Source organism: Ziziphus jujuba, chromosome 1 (genome assembly GCF_031755915.1).
Source record: "Ziziphus jujuba cultivar Dongzao chromosome 1, ASM3175591v1".
In the NCBI taxonomy this organism is placed as follows: domain Eukaryota; kingdom Viridiplantae; phylum Streptophyta; class Magnoliopsida; order Rosales; family Rhamnaceae; genus Ziziphus; species Ziziphus jujuba.
Window position 1 is genome coordinate 47,747,921 of NC_083379.1, and position 27,887 is coordinate 47,775,807.

Sequence of the window (27,887 nt, forward strand, 5' to 3'; positions counted from 1 at the left end):
TGTTCATTTGTGAAAGATAATTTATTCTCTTTATTGCAAAGCATAGTTTTTGCGTATGAGGTCCTTCACTTGTTTCCACTACACTTACATTCAACTTCGACATTCATTGTCTCACTATAGTTCATTCAGATTTAACATTCATTAAGGAAGAACAGAATATTCAAGGAAAAAATACTGCTCAAACAGACTAAATAGGCATGAAAAATTCCACCACAAACATCTCTCTAAAAGTTGCATTTTGTGGCAGGGAGATGAGACTTTTAAGTAGTTACTATGAAAATGTATGTATAGGTAGAGCATGTCATTCCCGAGAAACTACAACTACTTGTTTACCGACATTGCGGCCAGTGAAGAGGCCAATCAGAGCAGATGGAGCATTCTCTAGGCCTTCAATGATGTCTTCCACATATTCAATCTTGCCTTGTCTGAGGTAGGGCAGAACCAATTCAAGAAACTTAGGGTAGAGGTTATAGTGGTCGGTGACGATGAATCCTTGCATGCGGATGCGTTTCACAATCAGATTCATCAAGTTATGTACGCCTTCAGGCTTCTCAAGGTTGTACTGTGAGATCATCCCACAAACTGCGATTCTTCCATTGATCCTCATGTTGAGTAGCACTGCATCAAGTGTCTTTCCCCCAACATTCTCAAAGTAAATATCTATACCTTCAGGGAAGTACCTGTCAGATCAAACAAAAAGTGCAAAACGTACTGATTGTCCAGCCAGAAGTCTTGCTCCTCACAGTAGTCATTTGAAAACAAAAGCTTCATAATAATATTTTAGTGCAATGATTTAAGGTGTAAATAAGTACTCACCTTTTCAAAGCTGCATCCAGATCAGGCTCTTCCTTGTAGTTGAAAGCCTCATCAAACCCAAACTTTTTCTTCAACAAATCAACCTGACCTTGCAGAAACAATTAAAGAAAATGGAAATGTTACAAATTAAGTGGTAAGCACTTGGTTTCATAAAGATCCAACATGCACCAGGGCCTAGACCACCAAAGTAATACTGAAATTATGAATGTGTGACAACCAGCATAATGACAGTTAAGAATTAAATACCCAATGGGCTGAGAAGCAACAAAATCATATAGCGATGGAGAAATACAACTTGGAATATTGCAAGCCAGGCAATCCTCCAAGTACAAGTAAAACCTGTGGATTTGACACACTTTCATGTGGGCTGGCACATTTAGGCAATGCAGCTTTATCTCCAGAAGTTTTAGAAGATGGAATAGCTAATTTGATGATATAATGAGAAAGAACATTGGTCAACCATCAATACTTCATTGTTATTCAGTAAACCAGGTAGTGACTCCAGTTTCTTTAGAAAATATGATTCATAGATTTCCAAGTTAAGTGGAAGTTGTCAGCCATGGAATGGCAACTACAATATCTATGGACATACTTACTTATAACTAAACAGCAACTTATTACCTTTTCCTTGCTCCCAGCACTCCCAACAACATAACAACCCAACAACTTTGCAAACTGGCCAACAAGCTGACCAACTGCTCCAGATGCTGCTGAAATGAATACACGCTCTCCTTTCTGAGGAGAGCAAATCTCATGAAAACCGACATATGCAGTCATACCAGGCATACCTGCATAAGAGTAAGAACATAATCAATTTTGAGCATCAAGCAGGGCATATCATTAAGAAATTATTGTCAAAATGTGAATCTCAGTACTAAAATTATAGTCTGGATAACTGCAAGACTGCACAAACAAAATATCTAAGAAAGAAGAGGAAGTATCAACAGCAACAAATAGGAACGTATTTATCTCTGTTACAAGAGTACGAAAAAATCAACAAAAACAATTCACTTAACCAAGATTTTGGCAGCTACCACGAGCAGGATATCAAGAAATCAAATTGCAAGGAATCATTTCATACAGTAGATCATTCAAAACCAATATCTTGGTTTATCAATTCATGTAGAAATACTGGTCATGAAAGAAGTAATTAATGTTATTACTCAACTATAACGAAACGTTCCTATTCACATAAAAATTATTTGGCATTTCCTACAAAAACTATAGGTCTTGTAGAGGTTAGAGAACTAATAAACTTGAACAGAAACTAGGTAAAATTACTATTTGAATAATCAATAATACATATTAGATTTGGTCTGGTAGCATTAGTTAGAATATCTCTCAGACCTCCAATGTTATAGAAATGAAATAGTTTTCCAATACCTGTAACAGTGTTTAGCACCAGGATGATTAGAAAGAAAAATATTTGTTTTAGTGGAAAGGATAGGAGCTCACCGAGGAGTCCTGTATAATAGGACAGAGGGACATCAGTATGTCGAATTTTGAACAGGGCCTGTGTTGCATTGATGATACTATATTCTTCCCACCCGGTTATTCCCCAAACCAAGTCACCTTCCTTGAAGTTTGGATCCCCAGAATCCAAAACTTTAGCCACTCCATAACCGGATATAGGCTGCACCGTTTGAAATTGAAGTTAAACAGACAAGCCGATCAATATTTTATCAGTAGCCATTGTAAGCTTAAGATGCGGAATTTAAGCACGTCAAACTGTTATTATAAGGCACATTGATTTGTCAAGTTTTTTCAACATCACAGAAAAATCTCAACTTTCACCAACGTTGCTGCTCCTTTCCACAAAATCTATAAATAGTTAACCCAGAAAATTTGTCAAGTTTTTTTTTTTTTTTTTTTTAATATATAAATAGTTAACCCATAAATATCCGGAAAATTGGTCATTTAATTTTAACATATTAGTTATCTTCCAACAAAGGAAAAAAATAAAAATAAAAAAAAGTTTTAGGTAAGTCATCCAAATTGCCTCTTGGTCTAATGGTCTAATGGTCACGTTGATTAAAAAAAAAAAAAAAAAAAAAAATCGAAGGGTGTAAATTGTAAGTTGGAAAACCCTCCTCTTGGTCTAATGGTCCAAGCGACGAGGAGGAGGAGGAGGAGGACAGGACCTCCCTAGTGGAGTCGGACATTAGCACATAATAGAAAGGGAAACTGAATCCAGGATTAATTAGGAATCACCAGCATTAATAATTAATAATTAATAATTAACAATTAACAATTAAAACAAAAAAGAAAAAAAAGAAAAAGAAAAAAGAAACGATTATGAAAGGGCGGTGGTTTAATGGTTTAGGAATAGGAGGGACTCACAGAGCCGGGTTGGAAGGAGTCGACATAAGAAGAAGCGTGGGGTTTCCTCATGCGGTTAATCATGTAAGGATCGCACGACAAGTAGAGGTTCTTCAGAAGAACCCCATTCCCAGAAAAAGGAAGCTTGAGTGGGAGAGTGAGAGTTGATATGGTGATTGACATGTAGGATTCGTCCGGAAAACCAGACACATAGTCCTTCATAATCACCTGCTTGTTGCTCACTTGCTCCGCCATTGATGATTTTTGCCCACAACACCCCTTACCTTTCCTTTCCTTTTTGTTTTTATTCTCTTTACCATTCTTCCTTGTATATTTATTGCTTATTGCAGCGGAGAAGACGAGAAGAAGCGTATGTGTGTATGTATGTATGTATGTCAAACACTAAGAGCCAGCCTTTTTGGAAAGGAATGATGGATGGATGTGCTGTCGTCACTCCTTATTCACATTCCACGTTCACAAAGTACAATTGCCACGTCCATGCATGCGTCATCCTTTTTTTTTTTTTTTTTTTTGGCTAAATAATAATATCATCTCTTTTATTATGTGCTTTGTTTCTCTCTTATATACTCTTTAAAGCTTATAACCATGTAGTATATTGCCAAAATAAAGAATAATAAAGTTATAACCGTAGTATGTACATGATCTGTTTCTATTCTATCAAAATATAACAATAAAAAGAATGCTACATATAATTATAACTGAAAAAGTCCAATCTAAACGGAAGCCACCGTGGAATTTGAGTTTGACCTTGCTGGCATTTTTTGGAAATAAAAAAGTTTTATTATTTATTATTATTGTTGATGATAATTATTAATTTATATAATAAATTTTAATAAAAGCTTAAAAAATCATTTAAAATATAAATTTTATTGATAATTATAATATTTTTTATTTATCAATATACCTCAATTCACTAAAGTAAAATTATATATTTTAACAAATATGTACAAACGCACAGCAAAGGCTACCAATTAGCCCTCCATACTTAACGGACAATAACGTTATTGAACGACTGTGATTGTCGTTTATTTTATTTTTCTTATTTATAGTAAAAACTAAAAGATACACACATATGTATATACATAGAATACAAACAGGTACACATAATGTATAACAATCGATGTATATATATATATATATATATATAGCAGTAGGTGCTGCTTAATTGCTAATTAAGAAGGAAGAAGGATGAATATGTCTCTGATATCACCAGTCTATCATTCATTATATATATATATATATGTATATATATCATCACTCATCATGGTCGTCGTGAAGATCAGCAACCTTAACAACCTGTTTCCCAAAATTGCGACCGGAGAAAAGGCCAACGAGGGCAGCAGGAGCGTTATCAAGTCCATGAGCAATGTCTTCGACGTAGGTAATGTTGTGATTGCGGACGTGAGGCAGCACGAAGTCCAAGAATTTGGGGTAGATATGGTCGTAATCACGATGTGTGAATCCTATTAAGTGGAGCCTCCTCAATATGACCTCCATGAGATTCAGAATTCCTTGAGGCTGTGGAAGATTGTACTGAGAGATCATCCCACACCCCACAATGCGACCGTGATCTCTCATGTTCACCAGCACTGCGTCCAGCAATGCCCCACCCACTTGCTCGAAGTAGAAGTCTATCCCTTTTGGGAAACACCTTTTCAAAGCTGCTACCAAGTCCTTCTCTTCCTTGTAATTGAATGCCTCATCGAAACCCAACTTATTCTTTAACAAGTCCACCTATTTTATTTATTTATATACCAACATGCATGATCACATAAGCATATTCACATACATATGCACATATTAAATTAAATTATTTATTTAATTTGGTCATCATTTTTCTATTATGATAATATATATATATATATATATATATATGTAAAACATACACTAGTATACTTGGTAGTACGTACTGACCTTTTCTTGACTCCCAGCACTTCCAACAACATAACAGCCCTCCAATTTAGCAAACTGACCAACAAGCTGACCCACTGCCCCAGATGCTGCTGAAATGAACACATAGTCTCCTTTCTTTGGCTTATTACTTACTTCGTAGAAACCTGCAAAAGCAGTCTTCCCTGCCATACCTATATATATATATATACATATACACACACACACACACACATATACATTATTAAAGAACCCAACGACTAATTAATTGTTGATTGGATCATTAATTTAGAATATGATCCCTACCAAGAAGCCCTGTATAGTAGGAAAGGGGTACATCAGTGTGGTGGATTTTGATGAGGCGTTGGGGGTCGGAGATGAGGCTGTACTCTTGCCATGGGATTAAACCCCAAACCAAATCATTTTTCTTGAATTCAGGATGCCCTGACTCCACTACTTTAGCCACACCATACCCCACAATGGGCTGCATTATTAATTATCATCATTATTATATATATTACTTTTGTGATCAATCTGTAGTATATATAAACATAAAGATATATGATGGAATTATATGATATTAAATAATAAACCAATTAATACACACACACACACACACACACAAAAAGAAAAAAACAAAAAACTTACAGAGCCAGGGGTAAAGAAAGTATATCCGGTGAGTCCCGGAGTATTCTTCATAATGAAGTGCAAGAAGGGATCGCAGGAGAGGTAGAGGGTCTTGACAACAAGTGTGTTTGAGCCCTCTGCTGGAGCCTCCAATGTTATGTTGGTAGTTGTCACCAACATGTCCGACTCTTGTATGGAAGAACCAGCGGTTGCATACCTCCTCAATATCACCTGCTTGTTGCTAATTACTCTGCTGGCCATTATTTTTTAATTAATATTATTCACGAACGTACCAAGCCTACTCTGATCACTATCTATCTATCTCTCTTCCTCTCTCTCTATCAATTAATATCTACAACTTTAATTTGTTGTTACTGCTATTAACTTTAAATATTACACACACACACACACATATTTATATGTTTTTACAGATGATCATCTATTATTCATGATGTTGATATTGATGGCTAGTGCTTTGAAATTAAGTTGTCGTAACGCAGTGAATTGGAGGCTAGCTAGCCAGCATGTGACAAGTACGTAATTGCTTACGAAATGAGATTGGTAGATTAGATATCCAATTCCAATTCCAATTCCAATTCCAGGACTAAATCGGAGGGACAAAGCAAAAACTATAGTTGTGTTTCAGAAGTGATATACGATTATATATGGTCGGAGCCCTAGTTGCTGCGTTGTTGAATTGTATTCCTTGGTTGGTAACACTCGGCCCAATTCAATGATTACAACCCATTGCCGTAACTTTAGGTTGGGGGCCTTCACCTCGACCTCGGCCACAGCCTCTGCGGTGATGATACACCTGACCAATGACAATTGGCGACCCGTCACACACTCCTTTTATCGCATTGTCATCATTATCGGTCAAACCCTCTTTCCTTGTTGTAATGCAATAAGTACTGCACATGTAAATGTAAAATGTAGTACGTAATCATATCAATATCATCCTCCTTTGGGTTCTGAATTGATGGAAAAAGTTAAAAAAAATAAAAATAAAAGGTTACAAGTTTGAATTGAATTTGAATTATTCGTACCATTAATACACCATCTTATACTTTATAAATATTAAATAATCTTTTAAGGCTTATCAACAACCCGGGACCAAATAGTAGGGCTCAATTTTTTCTTCCTTTCTCTTTTCATTTTTTTTGTTCTAAAATGTGCCCACCTAATTTCGCCTTCCAATTTGTTTAATTATGGATTTTATTCAACATGTTTTTTATTTTAGCTTTTTATATCAAACTTTTATTACTTTAACTAATTCTTCTAGTTTTATTTTAGATTTTTTTTAAATCAAATTTTCTTAGTCTGCCGATGCTTGTCAATCATCATTTATTTATTTTGTTAATTTGCTTGAAAATACAAACACATGAACGATGAACTTCATCAAATAAGAGAGAGAGAGAGAGAGAGAGAGAGAGAGAGAGAGAGAGAGATGATGATGAAACACTCATAGTGGGTACCCCACAACTAAATTTAAAAAGAAATTTTAAAGCAACTTTAATGGTATGACATTGTTGAAATTGGTTAAGATTCTTTCTTTTTACCTTCTTCAATGGAAAATTTTAGAGTTTGACAATTGCAAATTTGAAATTAAAGCAAAATTTTTAGAGTGTCCCATTATTATAAAATTTGTGAACCGCATGTCATTTATTGAATCAATTATTATTACTAGTTGGTAAAAAATAATTCAAATGTAAATCTATCATATTTAAAGTTAGAAATTGCCATTTTTTAGTATTTGTGATTGAAAAGTAAAGGCTAAAATTTTACACTTATATTGAAATTTGTTGCCGGAGAACTTATGCCATTATTAAATTTAAAAAATGGCAATACTATTAATGTCAAAATGATATTTATCGTTATTGATACTTTTAAAAATGAGGTTTTGCTTTTGGAACAGGCCAGCTTTCGCTTTACCATGGTCCATAGTCAATAAAATACAGGGGCTAGAAGCTAATTAAATAATTAAATGCGAGAAGAAAATAAATTAGAGAGACAAGAGGGCATGTTTGATATCTTGTATTAGGGTATATTAGGGAAAAGGCACTGTATTGTTAAATTCAATACTGTCTTTGGTGGTGGAACTGGAAGGGCATTGCATTATCTAACACTCCTCTGTATTTTTTAATCCGGCTCACGGTGTATTATTAATACACCTGATTTTCATTTTCATTGTATTACGTAATATGATCGAACCTTAACGCGAAAAACTAATCGGAAAAAGAACACCTGCTCACACAAAGAAAAGCCAGAGAACTCCAACAAAATCGTCCGCTCTGCAGAGGTAACCTTAACACATGAATTTTTCGATTTTGTAATATCTCCTTTCCAAATTGTTTGAATTTTTAAATGTTTCTTTTTTATTTAGCAATGGTCAAATATGTTTTCCAAAAAGCTTCTCTTCAATCCATCTGCTTTACCATTCGTGTCCAACCCTTTCTCAAAGAAGCATCAATCATCTCTTCTCATCTGCACAGGTCAGTGTAAGCTATTATTTCCCTTTTTCTCAGCTTCCTCTTCTTGAATTTGCAGAGATTGCTCTATTCATTTTTTTTTTTTTTTTTTTTTTGTTACATGATTGAAGTGGAGACAATGTTTCATTATTGTAAAGACTTGAAAATATATATATATAATAATAATGGGTTGTAATCTGTTGTGGTCGTAGATATGTGCTTCTATTTGTTAATTAACAGAATAATCAAAGCAAGAGCATGAGAAAGAAAATATGTATTGATTATACATATATATAACTGATTGAGAATATTGGAAAAGATGGGAAGAAACAATTCCAATTGTATGTTGATTGAGAATAGGAACTCTTATTTGGCTTTTTCTTTAATTCTATAATTTTGAAGCGTGATTGATTTTTTCGGTTTTGCCTGTATCAATATGAACAAGTACCCATGTGGTTGAAGATCCGATAATGTACCTGCATACCATATACTTAACAGTTATTTAATATAATCATAAATCATAATGTATCTTAGTTAATCTTCATCAAGGGACCTTGTTCTTATGATTGGCCATGAACCTCTTCAAACTTGATTAGTTCATGTTACTGATTTAGTTAGATGGATTGCTGTGTTTGTAAATATAATAGCAATTAGCAAAAGGTCCACATCTTAATTTTAAGTATGTTAATGTGAGGAGGAAATTTCGGATATGAGTTTATATAACATTCTTCATTCAAAGTGGCAGATTGGGCCAACCCCCATCATTAGATTGCAGTTGGTGTTTGATATTTGCATTAAGAAATTATCACTGCCATCCTATGGTAATGATGAAAATTCTGTGCTTTATACAATAATTCCTAATGTAGCTTTGATGATAACAATTGCAGATTCCTCTGGTTGCAAGTTATATGCTTCTCTTTCTTTTTGTTAATAATTTAACATGTTCTTTGGTTTTGTGCATCTCGCATTTTGATTGTTATATATATATATATATATATATATATGTATATCAAAGATTCTTTTAAAAAATAAATAAATAAATAAATCCATATTGATGTGGATCATATTTATATAGCTAAATTAGCTAATCATAGTTAGCAGAGTTAAGAAAAACAATGAAGCTTTTATAGCTAAGTTAGCTAATCATATTTTGCAGACTTAAGAATAAGAATGAAGATAATCAAATGTGCCGCAAGATGGATGCAACCTTAAAAAGGCTTTTCATTATACGATAAAATTTGCCTCTATAATCTTCTAATGCTTTTAGAACTAGACTATTTTTAAGTTATTTATATAAACTTAATCCACTTTGACATGCAGGAATGTGTGATGAGATACCTCAAAGGCAAGGCTATTGTACTCGTAACACATCAAGTCAACTTCTTGTATAGTGTTATGTTGATCTTATTATGGTAATGAGATTGGATGATAATACAATTAGAAAAGTATGATGAGCTTCTAGGTTCTGGCTTGGATTTCGGAGCACTAGTTGCTGCCCACGAAACCTCCATGGATCAATAAACCCATAAAAAGGAAAAGTAAATTCTCCATAACCAACTAGATTTGTATCATCTTCCAGCCATGGGGAAGCCAATGGTGAAAACAACTCTGCGGACCAACTCAAGTCTGTGAAGGGGATGCAAAGCTCATTAAAGAGGAAGAGAAGAAAACTGGCAGAGTGAGCTTGAATGTGCATGAACGATATTTCACCAAGGCTTGTGGCTGGTGTGGTGTAACTTATATGCATATGCTTGTAGATATATCCAAATATATAGTGCCACTCTTTATCTGGCCTATTTTCCCATTCGCACAATTAAACTATTAAACATGCTGTTAAGTGTATCTTATTTGATCATATCATGAAATCTTAATATTATTATCTGTTTTTGTTTTTTTTTTTTCGTTTGTTATTTGTTTGACCACATGCTTTGTATTATACAAATTAGTAAAATTTTGTTTCTAATGAAAATATATATATATATATATATAAAATTTAAAAGTTTTCTTTTTTGTAATTTAATTTTTCATTATTATTATTATTATTATTGTTATTGTTACTACCACTACTATTATTTTACTTTTTTTTTTTTTACTATAAATTCCATAAATTTCAATGATTATTTTAATTAAAAAGTTTAATTACAACTAGTACATTACAATACCGTGTTTGCACCAAACAAGGTATTATTATACTGTGTGTCCATATAATCCTGCACCAAATAGGATATGCATAATACGCAGGATATGCACAATATAATACATTACAGAACAATACAGTACTGAGGTGAATGAATATTCAATCATCATGAGGAGCAAGAAGGAGCAGAGTTTTTCCAATATTGAGACCCCTGAAAAGGTTGGCAAGAGCAGCAGGGCCATTGTCAAGGCCTTCAACTATATGTTCAACATAAGCAATCTTGCCCAGTCTGATATAAGGCAGGACCGTGTCTAAGAAGCTTGAATAGAGATGGTAATTCTGCAACACATCGAATCCCTCCATGCGGATTTGCTTGAGACGTAGCTGCATCAGGTTGCGAACCCCTTCTGATTCATGGAGATCGTACTGCGAAATCATTCCGGACACTGCAATGCGGCCATGGTCTCTCATGTTGAGCAGCACTGCGTCCAGCATTTTGCCCCCTACATTCTCAAAGTAGATGTCAATGCCCTCCGGGAAGTACCTTTTCAGAGCTGCATCCAAGTCCTCGTGTGACTTGTAGTTGAAGGCTTCGTCGAAGCCAAGCTTATTCTTCAAAATCTCAACCTTGTCATCACTTCCCGCGCTTCCAACAACATAACAACCCATCAGCTTTGCCAATTGCCCAACCAGCTGACCAACCGCACCGAATGCTGACGATATGAATACTTGTTCTCCTGCCTTGGGCTTACAGATTTCGTAGAAACCAACATATGCAGTCAAACCAGGCATACCTATCCATATACATCGATACATGAGATATAATTGGTATATGTATATATATATATATATATATATTCATAAATATTTGATGTACATGTACTTAAATTATATGCATATTTTTATGTCTGTAACATTAATTAATTGAAATTGAATTTGATGTTAAAGTGTGTATGGTACGTACCAAGAATTCCTGTATAGTAGGAAAGGGGAACATCGGTGTGGTGAATTTTGAAGAGGCTTTCCGTCCTCTTAATCACACTGTATTCTTCCCAGGAAGTTATGCCCCACACCACGTCCCCTGCTTTGAACTCTGGGTGCCTTGAATCCACCACTTTTCCCACTCCATATCCAACTATTGGCTGTGTGCATGTAAACATGGAATTAAAACAGAAGAGAATAGATCATCAAGAACGAAAATTACATATTCATATCTAATTATCTTGTAGATTTATAATATATAACAACATAGAAATTACATACAGCGTTAGGAGCAAAAAACTGAGGGCGACCAGGTTCAGGATTCTTAACCCCTCGCATATATGGATCGCAGGACAGATAGAGGTTCTTGACCAGCACAGCAGCTCCTTCTTCCTCAGCTGGCAGCTTCAGTTTTGTAGTAGCAGTGGTAAGGTACATATCCGACTCCCTGGGATTCCCAGTTATGTAGTCTTTAGCCAAAACCTGCTTGTTCTTTTATCACCAATTCTTCACCATTCCCACCAGATGCCATTTCTTTCTGATTTTCTCTCAGACTCTCTCACCCACACAGTAATTGATGAATGAGTATATATATATATATATATGATTAAGCTAAGCTATGCTATCAGAAAATCTTACTTTAGATCTATCTCTGTTTCTGTGTTCATGTCCCATTTATTACATGAGCCAAAAAAGAAACGCAAAAGTGTATATATATATATATATATATTTTTTTTAAGCTGGAACACAAAAAAGTATACATATACGTTTCAGATTCCTTCAGGTGTATAACTATAATGTTTTCGTAATGGAATTGGCCTCTTGAGGCCCATGTGATGTTAGTACCCATGTCACACAAATTAATTAATTACCTATGCATTTAAAGAAACATAGAGAAACAAGGTTTATCTGCCATAATAATCAAATGGGCTTGCTGGTCAGTCAGAGTCAGAGACGGCGACGGATGCCCCCCAAATACAACATATCTATATATATTAACAACATAGAATATTATTATATGATATGAGAGACCTTTGTTCTTGAACGGAATTCAATTAATGGTGGATAATAGTACATTTTTGACGCGGTCGGCCATTATATATATATATATATATAATGCCAGTTGTTAATTTTAACATAAATTTAATTAAGATAGATATATATGGGGAGAGTATATAAGATTTACATCAAATGATGAGATTTATTTATTTAAACATCTGGTTATATTTTTATTTATTTATTCATATACTGACACATGGAAAAGCATAGCAGAGCAGAGCATCAATCAGACAAATGAAGTTGTTTTCCAAGATTGCGACCAGATGGTATTATGTAATAATAATTACCCTTTCTTTGCTTCTAGCACTTCCAACAACATAACAACCTGACAGTTTAGCGAAGTGGCCAACAAACTGACCAACCGCAACACATGCAGCTGAGATGAACACCTTTTCTTCTTTCTTAGGATTACATATTTCGTAGAATCCAGCATAAGCAGACAAGCCGGGCATACCAAGATATCCAGCATAGTATAAAAGAGGTACAGCAGTATGGCGGATCTTGATGATTCTTTCGGGCCTCTCGATGAGGCTGCATTCCTCCCATCGTGTGAACCCCAAATTAAGTCACCTTCTTTCAACTCCAGATGTCCCGAATCCAACACTTTAGGCACTCCAAACCCACTTAAAGGCTGCATATATATGTTATTATTAGCTAGTTTTCAGTGTTAATTTAACTTTAATATAAATCAAAATTGCATATATATGTTATTATTAGCTAGTTTCAGTGTTAATTTAACTTTAATATAAATCAAAATTATAAACTAATTATATATATGTCTGAAATATATACAATGAACATTAGCATTGTTTAAATTAACTTAATTATGAGTACGTAATATATAGCTTGAACTTGTACATAAGAAAGTCAGAATAAAAAAGAGATGAGATACATACAGAGGCAGGGGTATAGTTTGGGTACTGGTACTGTTGGTTGTGCATAAGAAGTCGCTGGAAGGCATCGCAGGACAAGTGAGGTTCCTCACAAGAACTCCAGTGTAACCATGCGGAACTTTCAGCTTAATAGTAGCTTCAGAGGTCACGTGCATGTCATCTTCCTTAGGAAACCGGTCCACCACATAGTTCTTGAGAATCACCTCCTTATTTTTAACCTCTGCCATGCTCTCTTCCTCTTTACTCTCGTCTCTCAAATGATTCACTGTAACTGCAAATACTATAATAATACATAATATAGGCTTGGACAGCCTTTCGTCTTTGTACTACCATTACATACATGCAGATGCAAATGGTTCCGTAACTGCTGACTTCATTTCTATGGAAAATTAATGGAGCCTTATGTGAGATATATATGATATATAAAATGCATCATGTAGAAATACCTAATTGCTTAATTCTTAATTAGTCCTCTCCTCACATACATCTATATATATATATATATCAATCACCATTTTATACATTTCAATCCTTAATTTCTGCATCTTTTTGCCTCTGTATTTTCTATCTTTTTTTGTTTGTTTTTTATTATTAATTAGACTAACAGATCCCAGACAAAGAGATATAATAATTAGGGAAAACTTCATCCCCTGCTTACTTAAAATGAGCTACTTAGTCTAGATCATATATGATTAATCATTAAATGTACACCAAAACACACACACACACACATACATATATATACAAAGATGATCAAAGAAACCATGGATATTATTATTGGCTTTTATTTAAAAGATATTGCATGCTTAATTTATATATAAATGAGCTTAATGAATCAATTATTCAGGAGCAATAGCAACAACTTGCTTTCCAACGTTTTGGCCGCTAAAAAGTCCAACCAGAGCTGCAGGAGCACTTTCCAGGCCTTGTGCTATGTCTTCCACATACGTTATCTTCCCTTTTTTGATTTGTGGCAGCACCAAGTCTAAGAATTTCGAATACAGATGATAATAATCAAAGACAGCAAAGCCTTCTATGCGGACCCTCTTATACACAATGTGCATCAAATTATGAACACCTTCCGGTTCCTGGAGATTGTATTGTGACACCATTCCACATACCGCAATTCGTCCATGAACTCTCATATTGAGGATCACCGCGTCCAGCATTTTGCCCCCGACGTTCTCAAAGTATATGTCAATGCCTTGGGGGAAGTACCTTTTCAGAGCTGCATTTAGGTCATGCTCTTCCTTATAGTTGAAAGCCTCATCAAACCCAAACCTGTTCTTCAGTAGATCAACCTGTATATATGCATGCATATATGATTACATGATTAATATTTAGCTACCAGCTAGGGTCTATCAGATGCTTAGCAGTTTTGATTCATGCCATGCTGGATTAATTGATGATGACTCACCTTCTCTTTACTTCCAGCACTCCCAACAACATAGCATCCCGTTAATTTTGCAAATTGCCCAACAAGTTGGCCAACTGCACCTGATGCTGCTGAAATGAAGACATATTCTCCTTTTTTCGGAGAACAAACTTCGTAGAAGCCAGCATAAGCAGTCATACCGGGCATACCTAGATATGATCATGGAAAAATGCTTATTGTATAAGATTTGTGAATAATTACGAGTTAGACACTTATTTCTGATATTCATGATCATGATGAGATCTTTCGAAGACTAGAATTCAGTACAATTAGAGCATCACGGTCCAGCACTGATATATATATATATATATATATATAACTTTGATGACGTTATTTTTGCCTTGCTTGATCTGTTTTGAACGACAAGAAAATTGACCTCAAGCCTTACGGCAGAGGAATTAGATAGCCAGCCCAAAGTCAAATATATAAATGTACATGAATAGAACTCTTAAGTCTTGAGTGAAAACCCAGAAGAAGAATGAATTTAACTAAACATTATATATGAATATATAGATATTAAAAATCAAAGGTCCAGCTACCTATTTCATATTTGATGGTTATTATATGATGAGTAGCTAGCAAAGAGTATATGTAGTTAGTCACCTAGAATTCCAGTATAGTAGGAAAGGGGTACATCGGTATGGTTGATTTTGAAGAGCTGTTGAGGATCAGTGATGAGACTGTACTCTTCCCATCCGGTTGTCCCCCAAACCAAATCACCTTCCTTGAAATCCGGATGCCCAGATTCCAAAATTTTAGCCACTCCATACCCTCTTAATGGCTGCAACCAACCAACCACCAAAGAAATATATTTTTTAAGTTTCAATACATGCAACACTAGTCTACTACAACATCGATCAACAACACTTTGAACAAAATTGTAGATCAATTACTAACTAGTAAATTTAATTTCATGCATATGAATGAATGAATGGTTAATTTAAGTTCTCTGAAAACGGAATATTTAAATCAATGCTTACAGAGCCAGGTATGAAGGACTGGAAGAGGTTATTAGGATCATCAATCTTCCGCATTCGAATGCGAAGGTAAGGGTCGCAGGACAAGTAGAGGTTCTTCACCAAAACTCCATTGGAACCCTCTGGAAGCTTCAACTTTGTGGTAGAAGAGCTTATGAACAAGTCGGACTCTTTGGGGAAGCCGGAGACATAGTCCCTGAAAATCACCTGCTTGTTGCTGATCACTTCCTCTCCAGCATTTGCCATTGGAACTCACTCCACCTCCAATTACTCAATGTGTGTAGTGTGGGTTGCTTACCTTTCTTTTCAAGGTATATACGTACACAAAACTGAAACAGAAATGTGTTTGAGGTCTCATATGATGACACGTGTATGTCTACAGATTGCTCCCTGTTTCTTCGTAAATGTCATCCACTCATGGCTTATGCTTATGGGACGAAATTTAATTTTTTTTTTTTTACATTTAAATTTTATGATATATTTATGTATCTATATATTTTGATTAGCTAGCAATATATAATTTTATAATGACATAGATTTATACGATTTTGTTGCGACCATCTATATTTTCAAATATTTATTATTGTTATTTTTAATAATGACAATAAATTTGATGATTTGATAAATAAGACTAAAATACTATTTTTGAAATAAATCAATTTGGTAAAAATTAAAAAAAAAAGGATAATTATTTATGACCAAAATTTGAATTCACATTTGAAATGAATTTAATTGCTTCAAAGGAAGATTATGAAATTAGCTGTAATAACAGCATAAATGATGATTTTTTTTTTTAATGAAATTTCCATAACAGCATAAATGAGATTTTTTTCTTTTTTTTATGAAATTTCCATATTAAGCAAGGCACATAAAAATTTAAGAAGTTGCTATAACAACGAAGAGCGATTTTTTCTGACGCAACAAAACTCTACTAAGGAAACTTTTCTTAGATTTTCTTTACAATTACCTTTCAATAATTTTACATTTTTCAGTAATTTTTTTGTTAGTGATTTAAATTTATCATTTTCTTAATGAAAATTTCATTTTATTAAGTCTTAATTGTCTAAGCATTAAAAGAACTTTTAAATTGTTTTTGCTCTTTGTATTTCTAACATAATTGTTTGATATTAATAATATATTTTGCAAGATTAATTTTAGTTATTTTAGTATTTCAATTTTTCAAAGGTACTTTAATTTTTAATAGGGTGATTAATTTTATTTATTTTATTATTTTCAATTTCCTTTAAATTACTTTAATTTTTAATGAGGTGCGCGGGCACCATTCTAGGAAAAAGATATCCAATAAATTTTAACACTTGAAGATGAAATACCAACGTACGTACTAGGAGACAAATTCTATAAATCCAATTGACACATATATAACAAGCTTATGCAGATTACTACTTTCACCATCTTAACGTACGAAATGTTATTTTCAAATATAAATCTGTGGCAAAGAGTTAAATATGTGAAGAAGTCCTTGATTTGAGAAACCTTGAAACGGGAATTTGCTTCATATTTGATACACTGCTGCTGAGTACAGAGTGATTATGATTCTTTTGTTCAAAAAGTTTGAATGATTTTCCTATATATGGACCCAAAACACAAGAAAAGTGCCGATGAGGCTGGGACAATTGTGAGCCTTTTCATGTAACGACTTTTTGTGTGTTTATATTTAGGCCACTATTAAAAGAAATCCATATTAGAAAGAAAAAGAGAATCTAAATTAAAACTATCTCTAAATTGAATCTTCCATTAGTATGCATGTAGGTATAACTTACAAGCATGATCACTTTATAATATTACATGTTTTATAAGCATGATCAGTTGGTTAAAAGATATAATTATAGGATTTCATAATTAAAGATCCGTTAGACATGCATGTTGTGGAAAAGGCAGCGGTAACAAGACTCAAAACTAAGGAAGAGCGAGAGAGAGAGAGAGTGTGAGAGAAAGAGTAAACAGAGAGAAATGACAAGTGTACATTTATTTATTTATTTTTTGTTGAACGATGACAAGTGCAAAAGGAAATTAAAATAAACAATTATATGTTCAAGACTTCTTAGTTTTGCCGCAGTGACCAAATGCATGTATGCCATATGATGAATAAATAATTTGTCCGACTACTTATAAGAATTAAAAAGAAACTAGAAAACAAATATTGTATTGTATTAAGAGATGTAAATGAGTGTGGTTTTGGTTAATCAGCGAGAGAAAGAGGTGCTGAAAATTAACCCACAGAGCTTTACAATTTAGAAAGTAGTTTTTTAACTTTTTAACTCTGCAAACTCACAGCGATCAACCACAAAGTCAACTCCTCGTCAATTTGCGCTCAGCATCCTCCATGTGCGTATATTTTACTGAAAATTAATAATTGATATTTACTAAATAATTAATTGATTACTTAATGGCCATTGATCAACCACTCTCCTGTCTCCACTTCATGTGGTTTGGATCTATTATATATAATAATATATATACGCACCAGCTGGATGCATAAACAGACACAGCAATAAATATATAATACGCCTTCAGAGTTCGAGGGTCAACATTCAATTTTTGAAGCGTAATTTTTTTCCCTTTTCTTTTGATTAAAAAAAAAAAGAGTAATATTGAACAGACTAGCTAGAAATGTGTATATTTTATAATAACTGATATTTTCTTTTATCATTAAAGTAATTGCATGAATAATATAATTACTACATGAATGGACAAGATATTCATTATTCTTTTTTTTAATTGATAACAAAACGTTCAAATTAATAACAAAATAATAGTGCAAAGAGGAAAAGTCGTTTTTTGTGAACTAAAGAAGAAAGAAAAGTCGTTGGTAGTGATGCCGTTATAGCTAGCTAATGTGTGTGTGTGTGTATATATATATATATTATATAAAAATGATGGCAGATAGACTAATTAGCTAGATAGGGTGGAAAATAAAGTTGCAGGGGGCTTTGTTAAAATTTGAAATTCAATCAAAGCAGATAGATCGAGAAAGAAAAGGAATGGCAGAGGAAGAAGTAGAGGTTAAAGTAAGAAACAAGCAGGTGATACTAAAAAAGCATGTGGTGGAGGGGTTTCCAAAAGAGGAGGACTTTCAAGTGATATCGTCTGCAAGTATAGAGCCAAAGGTGCCTGATGGTTATGGTGGGGTTCTGGTGAAGAACCTCTACTTGTCCTGCGATCCCTTCCAGCGGATTCACATGCGACCCCTCCCACCTTCTCTCAACAACAGCTCCACCTTCCGTTCGTTTTCCATAGGCTCTGTATGTGTCTCTCTTTTTCTTTCTCTTTCTCTTTCTCTTTCTCTTTCTATCTGTCTATCCATATTTTATGAATATTTTACTCTGTACCTAACTACTACTAACTTGCTAGTTCTAGGAGCCATCCATCTATTTTGCAGATTCACAACCCTACAATTTCCAAGTCTTATTTACATACATGTACAGTTTATTATAAAACTGGTTTTTTATAATTGAGCTTGAGCATGCCACATGAGCTTCAGCCAACTGGAGTTCAAAATTGAAATTTCAAACTCACTTGTTACTTCATAATTAAAGCATTATTACTAAAAATGAAATAATTACATTTTGACTCGTTGATGGTAATTATGAGGCTGATAGTTATACATATATATATATATATATATATGCGCACTGTGCACAGCCATTATTTGGGTATGGAGTGGCTCAAGTGTTGGACTCGGGACACCCAGAGTTCAAACAAGGAGACTTGGTTTGGGGGATTACTACATGGGAAGAGTACAGCCTCCTTCCCAGTCCCAGGCCTGAAACCCTCATCAAAATCCTCCACACTGATGTCCCTCTTTCCTACTATGCTGGAATTCTGGGTATATATACTTGCATATTCATTTCCTTCATTAAAAAATTCTTCTTGAAGTATTTTATTTTTCTAATATATACATAATATAATGGATTAATTTAATTTTCTCATAGGTATGCCTGGTTTGACTGCTTATGCTGGATTCTACAAAGTATGTAATCCTAAGAGAGGAGAAAAGGTGTTCATATCTGCCGCATCTGGTGCAATTGGTCAGCTTGTTGGCCAGTTTGCTAAATTGTCAGGTTGCTTTGTTGTGGGAAGCTGTGGCAGCAACGAAAAGGTAATTCATATCTATATCATTAACTTGTCATCAAAAATACCTACATAATTGATATATATATATATATAGGTGGAACTACTGAAAAGAAGGTTGGGATTTGATGATGCATTCAACTACAAGGAAGAGCAAGATTTGGACGCGACATTAAAGAGGTATTTCCCACAGGGCATAGACATTTACTTTGAGAATGTTGGGGGAAAAACACTTGAGGCTGTGCTTCTCAACATGAGACAGTTCGGACGCATTGCTGTATGCGGAATGATATCACAGTACAATAATCTTGGTGAGGAGCAAGGAGTCAAAAAACTCATGCAGCTGGTGTCCAAGAGTGTTCGAATGGAAGGATTCACCTTTCTTCATCACCTTCCCAACTATAATGAGTACTTGGACCTTGTGCTGCCTTATATCAGACAGGGCAAAATTGTGTATGCAGAAGACATTGCTCAAGGCCTTGACTCTGCTCCATCAGCTCTTGTAGGACTCTTCGCTGGTCGCAATGTTGGAAAACAACTCATCCATCTGTCTGATAATTAATATATCATATCACATATGATGGTATTGATGATCTATCTACTTGGATGAATAAGTTTTTGGCATGTCCAAACCAAAGATATAATATTTCCTTTTCATATCCTTGTGATGAATGTCATATCACATATCTCTATCCTAAAGTTAAAATATATTGAGGGAAAAAGCAACAAAATAAGAGTTTGTTTGATTGACAACTTAAAAGGTTTTTGCAGTCTAACGAACACATGCGGCCCTACTTATTTAACAAACAATTTTCTTAGCCTTATCACTTAAGAAAAAAGTTTTAAGTAGATAGTCAACCAGTGTAGAAATTGCAAGTGACCATACTATGTTACTCCCTCTCCACCTCACAAATGGTTTTTAAACTTTATTTACTCCATTTATTCTGAAAATATTTTTAGATATGCATTCACTTTTTAAACAAATTCTTCTTGCTTACTTTGCTGATGCTGTTGCTACTCTAGACATTGTACTTGAGAAAAGCAAAAATTAATCAAAGTTGGACAAGAATACATAGTTTGGTGTTGTTTTCGAGCTAAGCTGGCACCTAGTTTTCTATTGGTATTGGTTTCTTTAGTTAGTTAGCTGGTACACTGTTAGATAGCTTTTAACAGAGCTTTACAATTGGATGGTCAACAATGCAAGAAATTAGCCATGGTCTTTTCAATAAAGATGTGAGGATATTATTGATTACATATATCACAAGGAAATGACCTTTTTAATGGTCTGTATGTGGTAGACTAATAACGTGCACATGCCCTAGGACTGAACAAAAAAAGGTTGCTTCAAGATTCATTAATATACATGCTGCGTATAGAAAACTTGATATAAATTGAAGAAGCTCACTAGCTAGCTGTCACCATGAAGGGACATGGCAGTAATATTTAGTCATACAAGATCAAATATACAGATAGATAGATATGATCGTATTTAATGGGGTTCAGACAGATGAATGAGTTGTTTTCCAACATTGCGACCTGTGAAGAGTCCAACAAGACCCGATGGAGCAGAGTCGAGGCCTTGAGCAATGTCTTCTACGGAGACAATCTTGCCCTGTCTTATATAGGGTAGCACATACTCCAAGTATTCAGAATACTTAGGAAGGTGATCAATAACGTTGAATCCTTCCATACGAATACGCCCCGATACCAGTTGCATTAGATTTTTAACTCCTTCCTGCTCATCAAGATTGTACTGTGATACCATTCCGCATATAGCAATGCGTCCAAACTGTCTCATGTTGAGAAGCACAGCCTCAAGTGTTTTGCCCCCAACGTTGTCAAAGTAAATGTCTATGCCTTGCGGGAAATACCTCTTTAAGGTTGCCTCCAAGTCTTGCTCTTCCTTGTAGTTGAATGCATCATCAAATCCAAGCTTTCCTTTCAATAGCTCCACCTATATATATATGAGCATGCATGTGTGTGTGTATGTACAGTAGTTATAATTAGCTTAATTATGTACACAATAATTTTGATAAGTGAATGATATATGATATAGAAGATACTTAGTTACCTTTTCTTTGCTCCCAGTACTTCCAACAACATAACAGCCTGACAGTTTAGCAAATTGGCCAACAAGCTGACCCACTGCACTGGATGCTGCTGATATGAACACCTTTTCTCCTTTCTTAGGATTACATACTTTGTAGAATCCTGCATAAGCAGTCAAACCTGGCATACCTACGAGCAAATTTATATATTCCAACTTAAAAAAACTTTATATTATAACAGCAGACAAATTTAATGGAGAAAAATTAAATATACCGAGAATTCCAGCGTAGGAGGAAAGAGGTACATCGGTGTGGAGGATCTTGACGAGGTTTTCGGGCGTGGGAAGGAGGCTGTACTCTTCCCATGTAGTTACCCCCCATACTAAGTCGCCTTGTTTGAACTCTGGATGTCCTGAATCCAACACTTGGGCCACTCCATACCCAAATAATGGCTGTATGTTTATCATATATATATATATAAATGTCAAGACCTCGAAACCTTATTCATTTATCATCAAGCTTGGCAGCTCTACTTGAGCGCTAATATGCTCAAGTATCAATTAACCTAGTTGGTTAGTTTGAAATTTAAGTACCAGCTAGCTAGCTAAATGAAAACCATTCCCAACCTAAAGTACCAAAAAAAAACCGGAAAAAGTGTAGGATCTACGGATTGAGCTTAGCAAAGAAGCAAGTAATTAAATAACAAACGATTGTAGAAAGAGACATACAGAGCCAATGTTATAAAAACCGAAGACGGCGGCAGAATTAGGTATGTGTGTCATGAGAATCCGCTGGTAGGCATCGCAGGACAAGTAGAGGTTCTTCACCAGAATCCCACCATAACCATCAGGCACCTTAAGCTTTATACTTGCAGACGAAGTCACTAGCATGTCCTCCTCCTTGGGAAATCCCTCCACATACTTGTTTAATATTACCTGCTTGTTTCTAACTACTTGTTCTTCTTTTTCTGCCATTGATATTCTCTCTCGATCTTCGATGCTGATTTAATTTAATTGAAGCCTCCTTAATTTCCACCCTTAATCTGCTATATACATATGTATTCTTACATTTATACTATTTGATAACCAACGACTTTCCTTTACATTTTAATTTTTTTAATTGATTATTATATGCCTATGATCATGATCATATTGTTAAGGGGTAGTGTTCTTTAAAAAATATAATAAAATAAAAAATGTGTGGTGTTATTAAGAAGAATATTAAAATGTTGCGGGATTGCGTTAGTGCTTGCGTTATTTTTCTTTCCTGACTACAAATCAAATATCAATTATATTTTTTTATTACCAAAAAAAATATCAATTATATTTTAATACTTAATCTGCATTTTTGCATCTATAGTTCATTGCCACGCCTCTCTCATTCCTCGCTGCTGGCCGCCTTTCTCTTTTACACGCAAGACAAAGCCCAAGACCAAGACCTATTAACCCCCCACACACACACATATATGTACATATATATATATATATATATATATTTATTTACTTATTCATGAAGGCAACCCCTTGAAGTTGTCAAAGAATTATATGAATCACTCCGTCAGTGGGTTTTCTTGTTACAAGAGAATCAAAATAAACCCTGCAGCTAATCTAATCAAACACCAACTGCAATCATTCTTTTCCTTTTTTTTTTTTTTTTTTTTAAATGGTTCAATAGTTTTAATGGGACATCGACATTGATACTTTATAAATTGATATTAAGGAGGTGGTGCTGTGGTACTTCCTCGAAATTTATTTATTTATTTTTTTTTGGAGAGATTTAATTTTTGATTTAGCTCAATGTCAATGGTTTTCAAAGGTTTCGAAGGTTCATATTTGATTATCCATGGGCAGAGTTAGATCATTCGATTCTAACACAAAATCCACATTATTAACTCCAAGTTGCACAACCACCAGTTGCTATTTTAAACACAAACACCATATATTGCCATCTCTACAAATTTTGTCAAGTGCCTCTTTAATTAATTTTGTTACTATCTTGCTGGCTAAAAGAAACTCTTCAATAATGTTTCTTTCTTTATTTAAAAATTAAATTTAACATTATTCATACAATGACTTTAATTCTTCTGAAAAAAAAAAATTATATATATATATATATAAATTTTTTGACATGATGTTAATGCCATATGAGCTGGCAATAAATTAAGTTATTCCCTCCGCCCCCAAAAAACAATTATTAATTAAGAAAAACAAATAGATGAATAGTCAATTGGGCTTAGGTTGAATTGGGCCCAACTTTAAGGAGTTAAAAATGCTTGTGTCGAGTTAAAACCCAGCCCATGTGGTGCAGAGTGGCGGTTATGACTGTAGCGCAATGGCACAGTTCTATCAACACCAGTGTTTTAAAATTGTCGTTTAGCTTGTTCTGTTTTAGAGGCCGTTATGGAAAACCGTTCGTTGTGATTCATTTGGCTTATATAAAAGCAGATCCTCTTTCCAAGAAAGCTGCTAGAAATTTTCCTCCATTGTTATCAGACTTCCAAGCTTTTAGCTTGATGATTAATGAGAACTGGTTCTCTTGGAGTTCTACAATTTGTATGAAACTTTGAAAATTGAACAATATTCAAGATCAAATCTCAAACCCAATAATATTGTATATTATATGTAAAAACATTAATTTCCCATTTCCCAGATGGATACAAACACCCAAGAATGCAAGGCCAGGCTCCAAGCAACGCCACAGGCTCAAGCAGTATACCAAACTCTAATTAATAAAAATTCCATCACTAGCAGCTAGCTAGCGAGTATATAGTTGATTAAATTGCTACCCTAGCTAGCCTAGCTAGCTATAGCAACTATCATAAAGTACGCAATACAACGTACGTGTAACTATATAGTTATTGTAGTATTAATATTATAAGTATGTGGGAGGGGTATAGCCTTAGAAACAACTAGTGGGCTGAACTAAACCAGAAGCGGTTCCGGCGGCGTGAAAACAGGAAGCCTGTGCAGGGCGATTGTTGAAAGTGAGCTTGACGTCGTCCAGTTGAATCCCGGTGCAGGGGTATTTGGGACTGCAATTAAATTTGACGGCCACTTCAGTTGCGGAGGTGCCGTGGATGTCTTGGTAGGTGACGTCGCTGACTTTGATCCCCGAGGCCTGGCCGGGACAGCCTTCGTTGTCGGGGCAGTAGTTTTGGTCGATTACGATGGGGTTCTGCACATTCTCCATTACTATGTGTTGGAAAAGGACGTTCCGAGCGAACCCTGTGCTTGGCCTCCCCCACGACTTTATCCTCACACCATTTTGTGTGCCGCTAAACGTTGCTGTTTTCACTGTCACATTTTGCACACCAGCCTCCTGCGAGTCCTTTCCAAGGCTCCCAATGCTGTCCAATATTTATTAAAAATATATATATATATATATATATATAATTTGATTAATTAATTTTTTATTTTATTTTTTTATATAAATCAACAACTGATTAATTAATTAATTGTACCTACCTGATTCCGTGGCCTGGACCACATCCAACGTTTTCGATCCACAAATTAGTGGTGCCTGGACCAATTGACACACAGTCGTCACCCGTTCCAATCTTGGAGTTGAGGATGGTCACCCCGGACGATAACTGGACGTGGATGCCGTCGGTGTTGGGGCTGTTGCCGGAGGCCGACACCTTCACACCTTGCATCTTCACGTTCTCGCAGCCGTTGACGACGATGTGGAACATTTGGCTGTTTAGTGACGTTAATCCGTTGATGTTGATGTTGTTTGAATTGGAAAACTCCAGTGTCTTCACATTGAACATCACATGATCATACACCAAATTCAACAAAATTATTTACTTACTTTATTAATTAATTATAAATAATAATAATAATAATAAGAAGAAGGAATATGAAAAGGAAGGGGGCCGGGGATGTGATCACGTCACGTGCATATCATGCATAGATAATAGAAGTAACTGCTGAAAGGTAGCTATTATTGAAACCGATAATGCATTCAACATTCCACATTCCACATTCCTACATACGTGGTAAGCAAATGGCTTGACTTCTGAGATTTCCCAATATATATATTCTCATTAATTAATTTTGGGGTGGATTCTTGTTTCTTGCTTTAACTTTTAACCCGGAACTGGAGGGGAGCATGCAGGGAGATGGACTGAACGTAAAATATATAATGTAATATATATGGTGTTCTTCAATAATAATATATAATATATATTCATTAACTGCTTCTTATACACTCCTATATATTACTTGTAGCTTACCGCATGGACCATATATGAATACATATGTTAATTATTATCTTAATTAATTAATTAATAGTCCACCAGAAACTTTTGATTATTGTACTAATTACCTTAAATTAATTAATATACTGTAAGAGTGAGCAACATAATAATAATAATAATAATACATGAATTTATATAGATAGGGGAACGTTGAATTTTATATAATAAAAGATAGATTTATTAATTAATTACAAGAAGTATACATACCGTAGCTCCTCTGGGGCAACCCTTGCCTGAGGACTTGCAAGCCCACAGGGCAGTGCCTTGGCCGTCGAGAACTCCACCGGAAATTGTAACCCCATTTACATGCTGAAAAAGGAGCCAGTTAGCGGCATTTCCATCAGAGGGGGCCACCAGGGTTCCGGCAATGCGGATGGTAATGGCTTGATTCTTGCAATCTTCCCCACTAAACACCACCTTGCTAAGGTAGAAGCTCCCAATCGGCACGTAAATGGTGGCGGGATTTGCAGAGCCACAAGCTTTGGCCCATGCAGAAACGAAGGCTTCTGTGGAATCACTCTTCCCGTCGCCTTTGGCTCCTAAACTCACCACATTGTATGTCACTGCACTACTGGCCAACACTGCGTTGGGGGAGATTAATCCAAACACTAGAATCACCACAACTAGTACTACAAGCATTCTGCTGGGAATTATATTATAATTAAATGCCTGCATTTTTTGGCACTTGCCTATGCTAAAGGCTCAAGAGCAAGAGAAAGATCAGATAAGAGAGAGAGAGAGAGAGAGAGAGAGAGAGAAAGATCTATAAAGAATTAACGATAAAATGAAAGAGAGAAACTTGAGAGGTTGAAGGAGTTGATTGTGGTGGTGCTGGGAGGGAGTTGAAACGGTTTGAAGGGGGTATTTATAGGAGATTTTTACAAGCAAGAAAAACATTTATTAGAGACAGCAACCAAGCATCGCCGAAATCACTTTTTTTTTTTAACTTTAATTACCAAAATGGCCTTACCTACGTGGAAGTCGCAATCCAACCAACCGTCCTCTCTATATACATGGAATTCATTAGATTATTTAATTTTAATCACTTTACATTTTCATCTCTATAATATCGATTAATCAACGTACGGCGCACCCCCCGCTCTTCACTCAATTTCATGGCGAATTAAAATTGTTGTCGTTGTTGGGTTTTTTTCTTTTTCTTCTTTTTTATAATTTTTAATGATGTTGTGGCAGTGACATTCAGTTATTGTATTGTATGAGCAATCAAATATCCAAATTAATTAGGTAGAGGGTAGAAAAGGTGATTCCTTGGGTTTCGCCACAACGGACGTCTTTTTGGAAGCCTGCTTTGACCCATTTATCTATTTACTTCTATAATATATGGACTTTTTAATTAATTACCTTTAACTTCCCTAGCTAATAAGTTCATTTATTGATATTTTTATCAAAAAGTTCATTTATTGATATAGTAGTGATAAAGAGCGCTAACGCTTCATAAATTAATTGACTAATAAATTTACAGAGTATGATCATAATTTCATTTGTATATGTAATGAATTTCTAGTTGGGAATTCACATTAAAAAAAAAAAAAAAAAAAAACTCTATGGTGCATAAGAACATCTCCTCTACTGTTGTTTATTTTTAAAAGTATCTTGAAAAGTTTTAAAAAATAATAAATAAGATTTTTTATCAACTCTAGTAGCATTCTTTACTATTACAATTACTATTCACCTTCTCCATTTTTTTTTCTCTCTCTACAACAAAATATTATTTTAAAAAATATAACCTAAAATTACAATTAATAAATATAATTATAATTGTGTATAGAAAATTAAAGAATAATAAATGAATATATTAAAAGCTTTAGATAGAGAGTGAATTTGGCTTTTTATATTTAGATAGAC

The 27,887-nt window shown here is 34.7% G+C and overlaps 6 protein-coding genes, 1 long non-coding RNA gene and 1 pseudogene across 7 annotated transcripts; 2 read left to right on the top strand and 6 right to left on the bottom strand.

Annotated features, from left to right (window-relative positions):
* Positions 1-84: 84 nt before the first annotated feature.
* On the bottom strand, positions 85-3,526 carry LOC107408089 (2-alkenal reductase (NADP(+)-dependent)-like). The gene is made up of 5 exons (XM_016015455.4): positions 3,157-3,526; positions 2,272-2,449; positions 1,438-1,604; positions 817-899; positions 85-680 (listed from the first exon to the last, which is right to left on the bottom strand). Exons 1-5 carry the CDS (start codon positions 3,388-3,390, stop codon positions 302-304), a joined length of 1,041 nt encoding a protein of 346 aa, XP_015870941.1. The 5' UTR covers positions 3,391-3,526; the 3' UTR covers positions 85-301.
* Positions 3,527-4,157: 631 nt separating this feature from the next.
* LOC125421359 (2-alkenal reductase (NADP(+)-dependent)-like) lies at positions 4,158-6,064 on the bottom strand. The gene is made up of 4 exons (XM_048470107.2): positions 5,695-6,064; positions 5,353-5,530; positions 5,071-5,240; positions 4,158-4,890 (listed from the first exon to the last, which is right to left on the bottom strand). Exons 1-4 carry the CDS (start codon positions 5,932-5,934, stop codon positions 4,411-4,413), a joined length of 1,068 nt encoding a protein of 355 aa, XP_048326064.1. The 5' UTR covers positions 5,935-6,064; the 3' UTR covers positions 4,158-4,410.
* Positions 6,065-6,821: 757 nt separating this feature from the next.
* Positions 6,822-10,022, top strand: LOC125423357 (uncharacterized). The gene is made up of 3 exons (XR_007241889.2): positions 6,822-7,972; positions 8,057-8,165; positions 9,462-10,022. It is a non-coding gene; the product is annotated as an uncharacterized LOC125423357 (long non-coding RNA).
* Positions 10,023-10,235: 213 nt separating this feature from the next.
* On the bottom strand, positions 10,236-13,814 carry LOC125423353 (2-alkenal reductase (NADP(+)-dependent)-like; annotated as a pseudogene).
* Positions 13,815-13,961: 147 nt separating this feature from the next.
* On the bottom strand, positions 13,962-15,918 carry LOC125423354 (2-alkenal reductase (NADP(+)-dependent)). The gene is made up of 4 exons (XM_048477103.2): positions 15,627-15,918; positions 15,250-15,427; positions 14,629-14,795; positions 13,962-14,512 (listed from the first exon to the last, which is right to left on the bottom strand). The coding sequence occupies exons 1-4, from the start codon at positions 15,867-15,869 to the stop codon at positions 14,051-14,053; spliced, it is 1,050 nt and encodes a 349-aa protein (XP_048333060.2). The 5' UTR covers positions 15,870-15,918; the 3' UTR covers positions 13,962-14,050.
* Positions 15,919-18,521: 2,603 nt separating this feature from the next.
* Positions 18,522-20,376, top strand: LOC107415702 (2-alkenal reductase (NADP(+)-dependent)). The gene is made up of 4 exons (XM_016024087.4): positions 18,522-18,886; positions 19,287-19,470; positions 19,577-19,743; positions 19,813-20,376. Exons 1-4 carry the CDS (start codon positions 18,626-18,628, stop codon positions 20,275-20,277), a joined length of 1,077 nt encoding a protein of 358 aa, XP_015879573.2. The 5' UTR covers positions 18,522-18,625; the 3' UTR covers positions 20,278-20,376.
* Positions 20,377-20,936: 560 nt separating this feature from the next.
* On the bottom strand, positions 20,937-22,960 carry LOC107415703 (2-alkenal reductase (NADP(+)-dependent)). Its single transcript, XM_048467356.2, has 4 exons — positions 22,492-22,960; positions 22,038-22,215; positions 21,787-21,953; positions 20,937-21,669 (listed from the first exon to the last, which is right to left on the bottom strand). Exons 1-4 carry the CDS (start codon positions 22,735-22,737, stop codon positions 21,205-21,207), a joined length of 1,056 nt encoding a protein of 351 aa, XP_048323313.1. The 5' UTR covers positions 22,738-22,960; the 3' UTR covers positions 20,937-21,204.
* A 1,396-nt stretch (positions 22,961-24,356) lies between these two features.
* Positions 24,357-26,864, bottom strand: LOC107415669 (polygalacturonase). The gene is made up of 3 exons (XM_016024035.4): positions 26,229-26,864; positions 25,228-25,517; positions 24,357-25,109 (listed from the first exon to the last, which is right to left on the bottom strand). The coding sequence occupies exons 1-3, from the start codon at positions 26,694-26,696 to the stop codon at positions 24,662-24,664; spliced, it is 1,206 nt and encodes a 401-aa protein (XP_015879521.2). The 5' UTR covers positions 26,697-26,864; the 3' UTR covers positions 24,357-24,661.
* Between the last annotated feature and the right edge of the window lie 1,023 nt (positions 26,865-27,887).

What these genes read in the sequence shown, in the direction of transcription:
- LOC107408089 (XM_016015455.4), bottom strand. Translation starts at nt 3,390, where the DNA reads ATGGCGGAGCAAGTGAGCAACAAGCAGGTGATTATGAAGGACTATGTG. An exon ending in GTGCTGGGAGCAAGGAAAAG is followed by an intron (nt 900 to 1,437) that starts GTAATAAGTTGC and finishes CTGCAAGGTCAG; the next exon opens with GTTGATTTGTTGAAGAAAAA. An exon ending in CTGGATGCAGCTTTGAAAAG is followed by an intron (nt 681 to 816) that starts GTGAGTACTTAT and finishes TTGATCTGACAG; the next exon opens with GTACTTCCCTGAAGGTATAG.
- LOC125421359 (XM_048470107.2), bottom strand. Translation starts at nt 5,934, where the DNA reads ATGGCCAGCAGAGTAATTAGCAACAAGCAGGTGATATTGAGGAGGTAT. An exon ending in CTTTCTTTACCCCTGGCTCT is followed by an intron (nt 5,531 to 5,694) that starts GTAAGTTTTTTG and finishes TTAATAATGCAG; the next exon opens with CCCATTGTGGGGTATGGTGT. An exon ending in CTACTATACAGGGCTTCTTG is followed by an intron (nt 5,241 to 5,352) that starts GTAGGGATCATA and finishes ATATATATATAG; the next exon opens with GTATGGCAGGGAAGACTGCT.
- LOC125423354 (XM_048477103.2), bottom strand. Translation starts at nt 15,869, where the DNA reads ATGGCAAATGCTGGAGAGGAAGTGATCAGCAACAAGCAGGTGATTTTC. An exon ending in AGTCCTTCATACCTGGCTCT is followed by an intron (nt 15,428 to 15,626) that starts GTAAGCATTGAT and finishes GGTTGGTTGCAG; the next exon opens with CCATTAAGAGGGTATGGAGT. An exon ending in CTACTATACTGGAATTCTAG is followed by an intron (nt 14,796 to 15,249) that starts GTGACTAACTAC and finishes GATCATATCTAG; the next exon opens with GTATGCCCGGTATGACTGCT.
- LOC107415702 (XM_016024087.4), top strand. Translation starts at nt 18,626, where the DNA reads ATGGCAGAGGAAGAAGTAGAGGTTAAAGTAAGAAACAAGCAGGTGATA. An exon ending in GTTCGTTTTCCATAGGCTCT is followed by an intron (nt 18,887 to 19,286) that starts GTATGTGTCTCT and finishes CACTGTGCACAG; the next exon opens with CCATTATTTGGGTATGGAGT. An exon ending in CTACTATGCTGGAATTCTGG is followed by an intron (nt 19,471 to 19,576) that starts GTATATATACTT and finishes ATTTTCTCATAG; the next exon opens with GTATGCCTGGTTTGACTGCT.
- LOC107415703 (XM_048467356.2), bottom strand. Translation starts at nt 22,737, where the DNA reads ATGGCAGAAAAAGAAGAACAAGTAGTTAGAAACAAGCAGGTAATATTA. An exon ending in GTTTTTATAACATTGGCTCT is followed by an intron (nt 22,216 to 22,491) that starts GTATGTCTCTTT and finishes ATAAACATACAG; the next exon opens with CCATTATTTGGGTATGGAGT. An exon ending in GTACTGGGAGCAAAGAAAAG is followed by an intron (nt 21,670 to 21,786) that starts GTAACTAAGTAT and finishes ATATATATATAG; the next exon opens with GTGGAGCTATTGAAAGGAAA.
- LOC107415669 (XM_016024035.4), bottom strand. Translation starts at nt 26,696, where the DNA reads ATGCAGGCATTTAATTATAATATAATTCCCAGCAGAATGCTTGTAGTA. An exon ending in GTTGCCCCAGAGGAGCTACG is followed by an intron (nt 25,518 to 26,228) that starts GTATGTATACTT and finishes TTCAATGTGAAG; the next exon opens with ACACTGGAGTTTTCCAATTC. An exon ending in GGTCCAGGCCACGGAATCAG is followed by an intron (nt 25,110 to 25,227) that starts GTAGGTACAATT and finishes AATATTGGACAG; the next exon opens with CATTGGGAGCCTTGGAAAGG.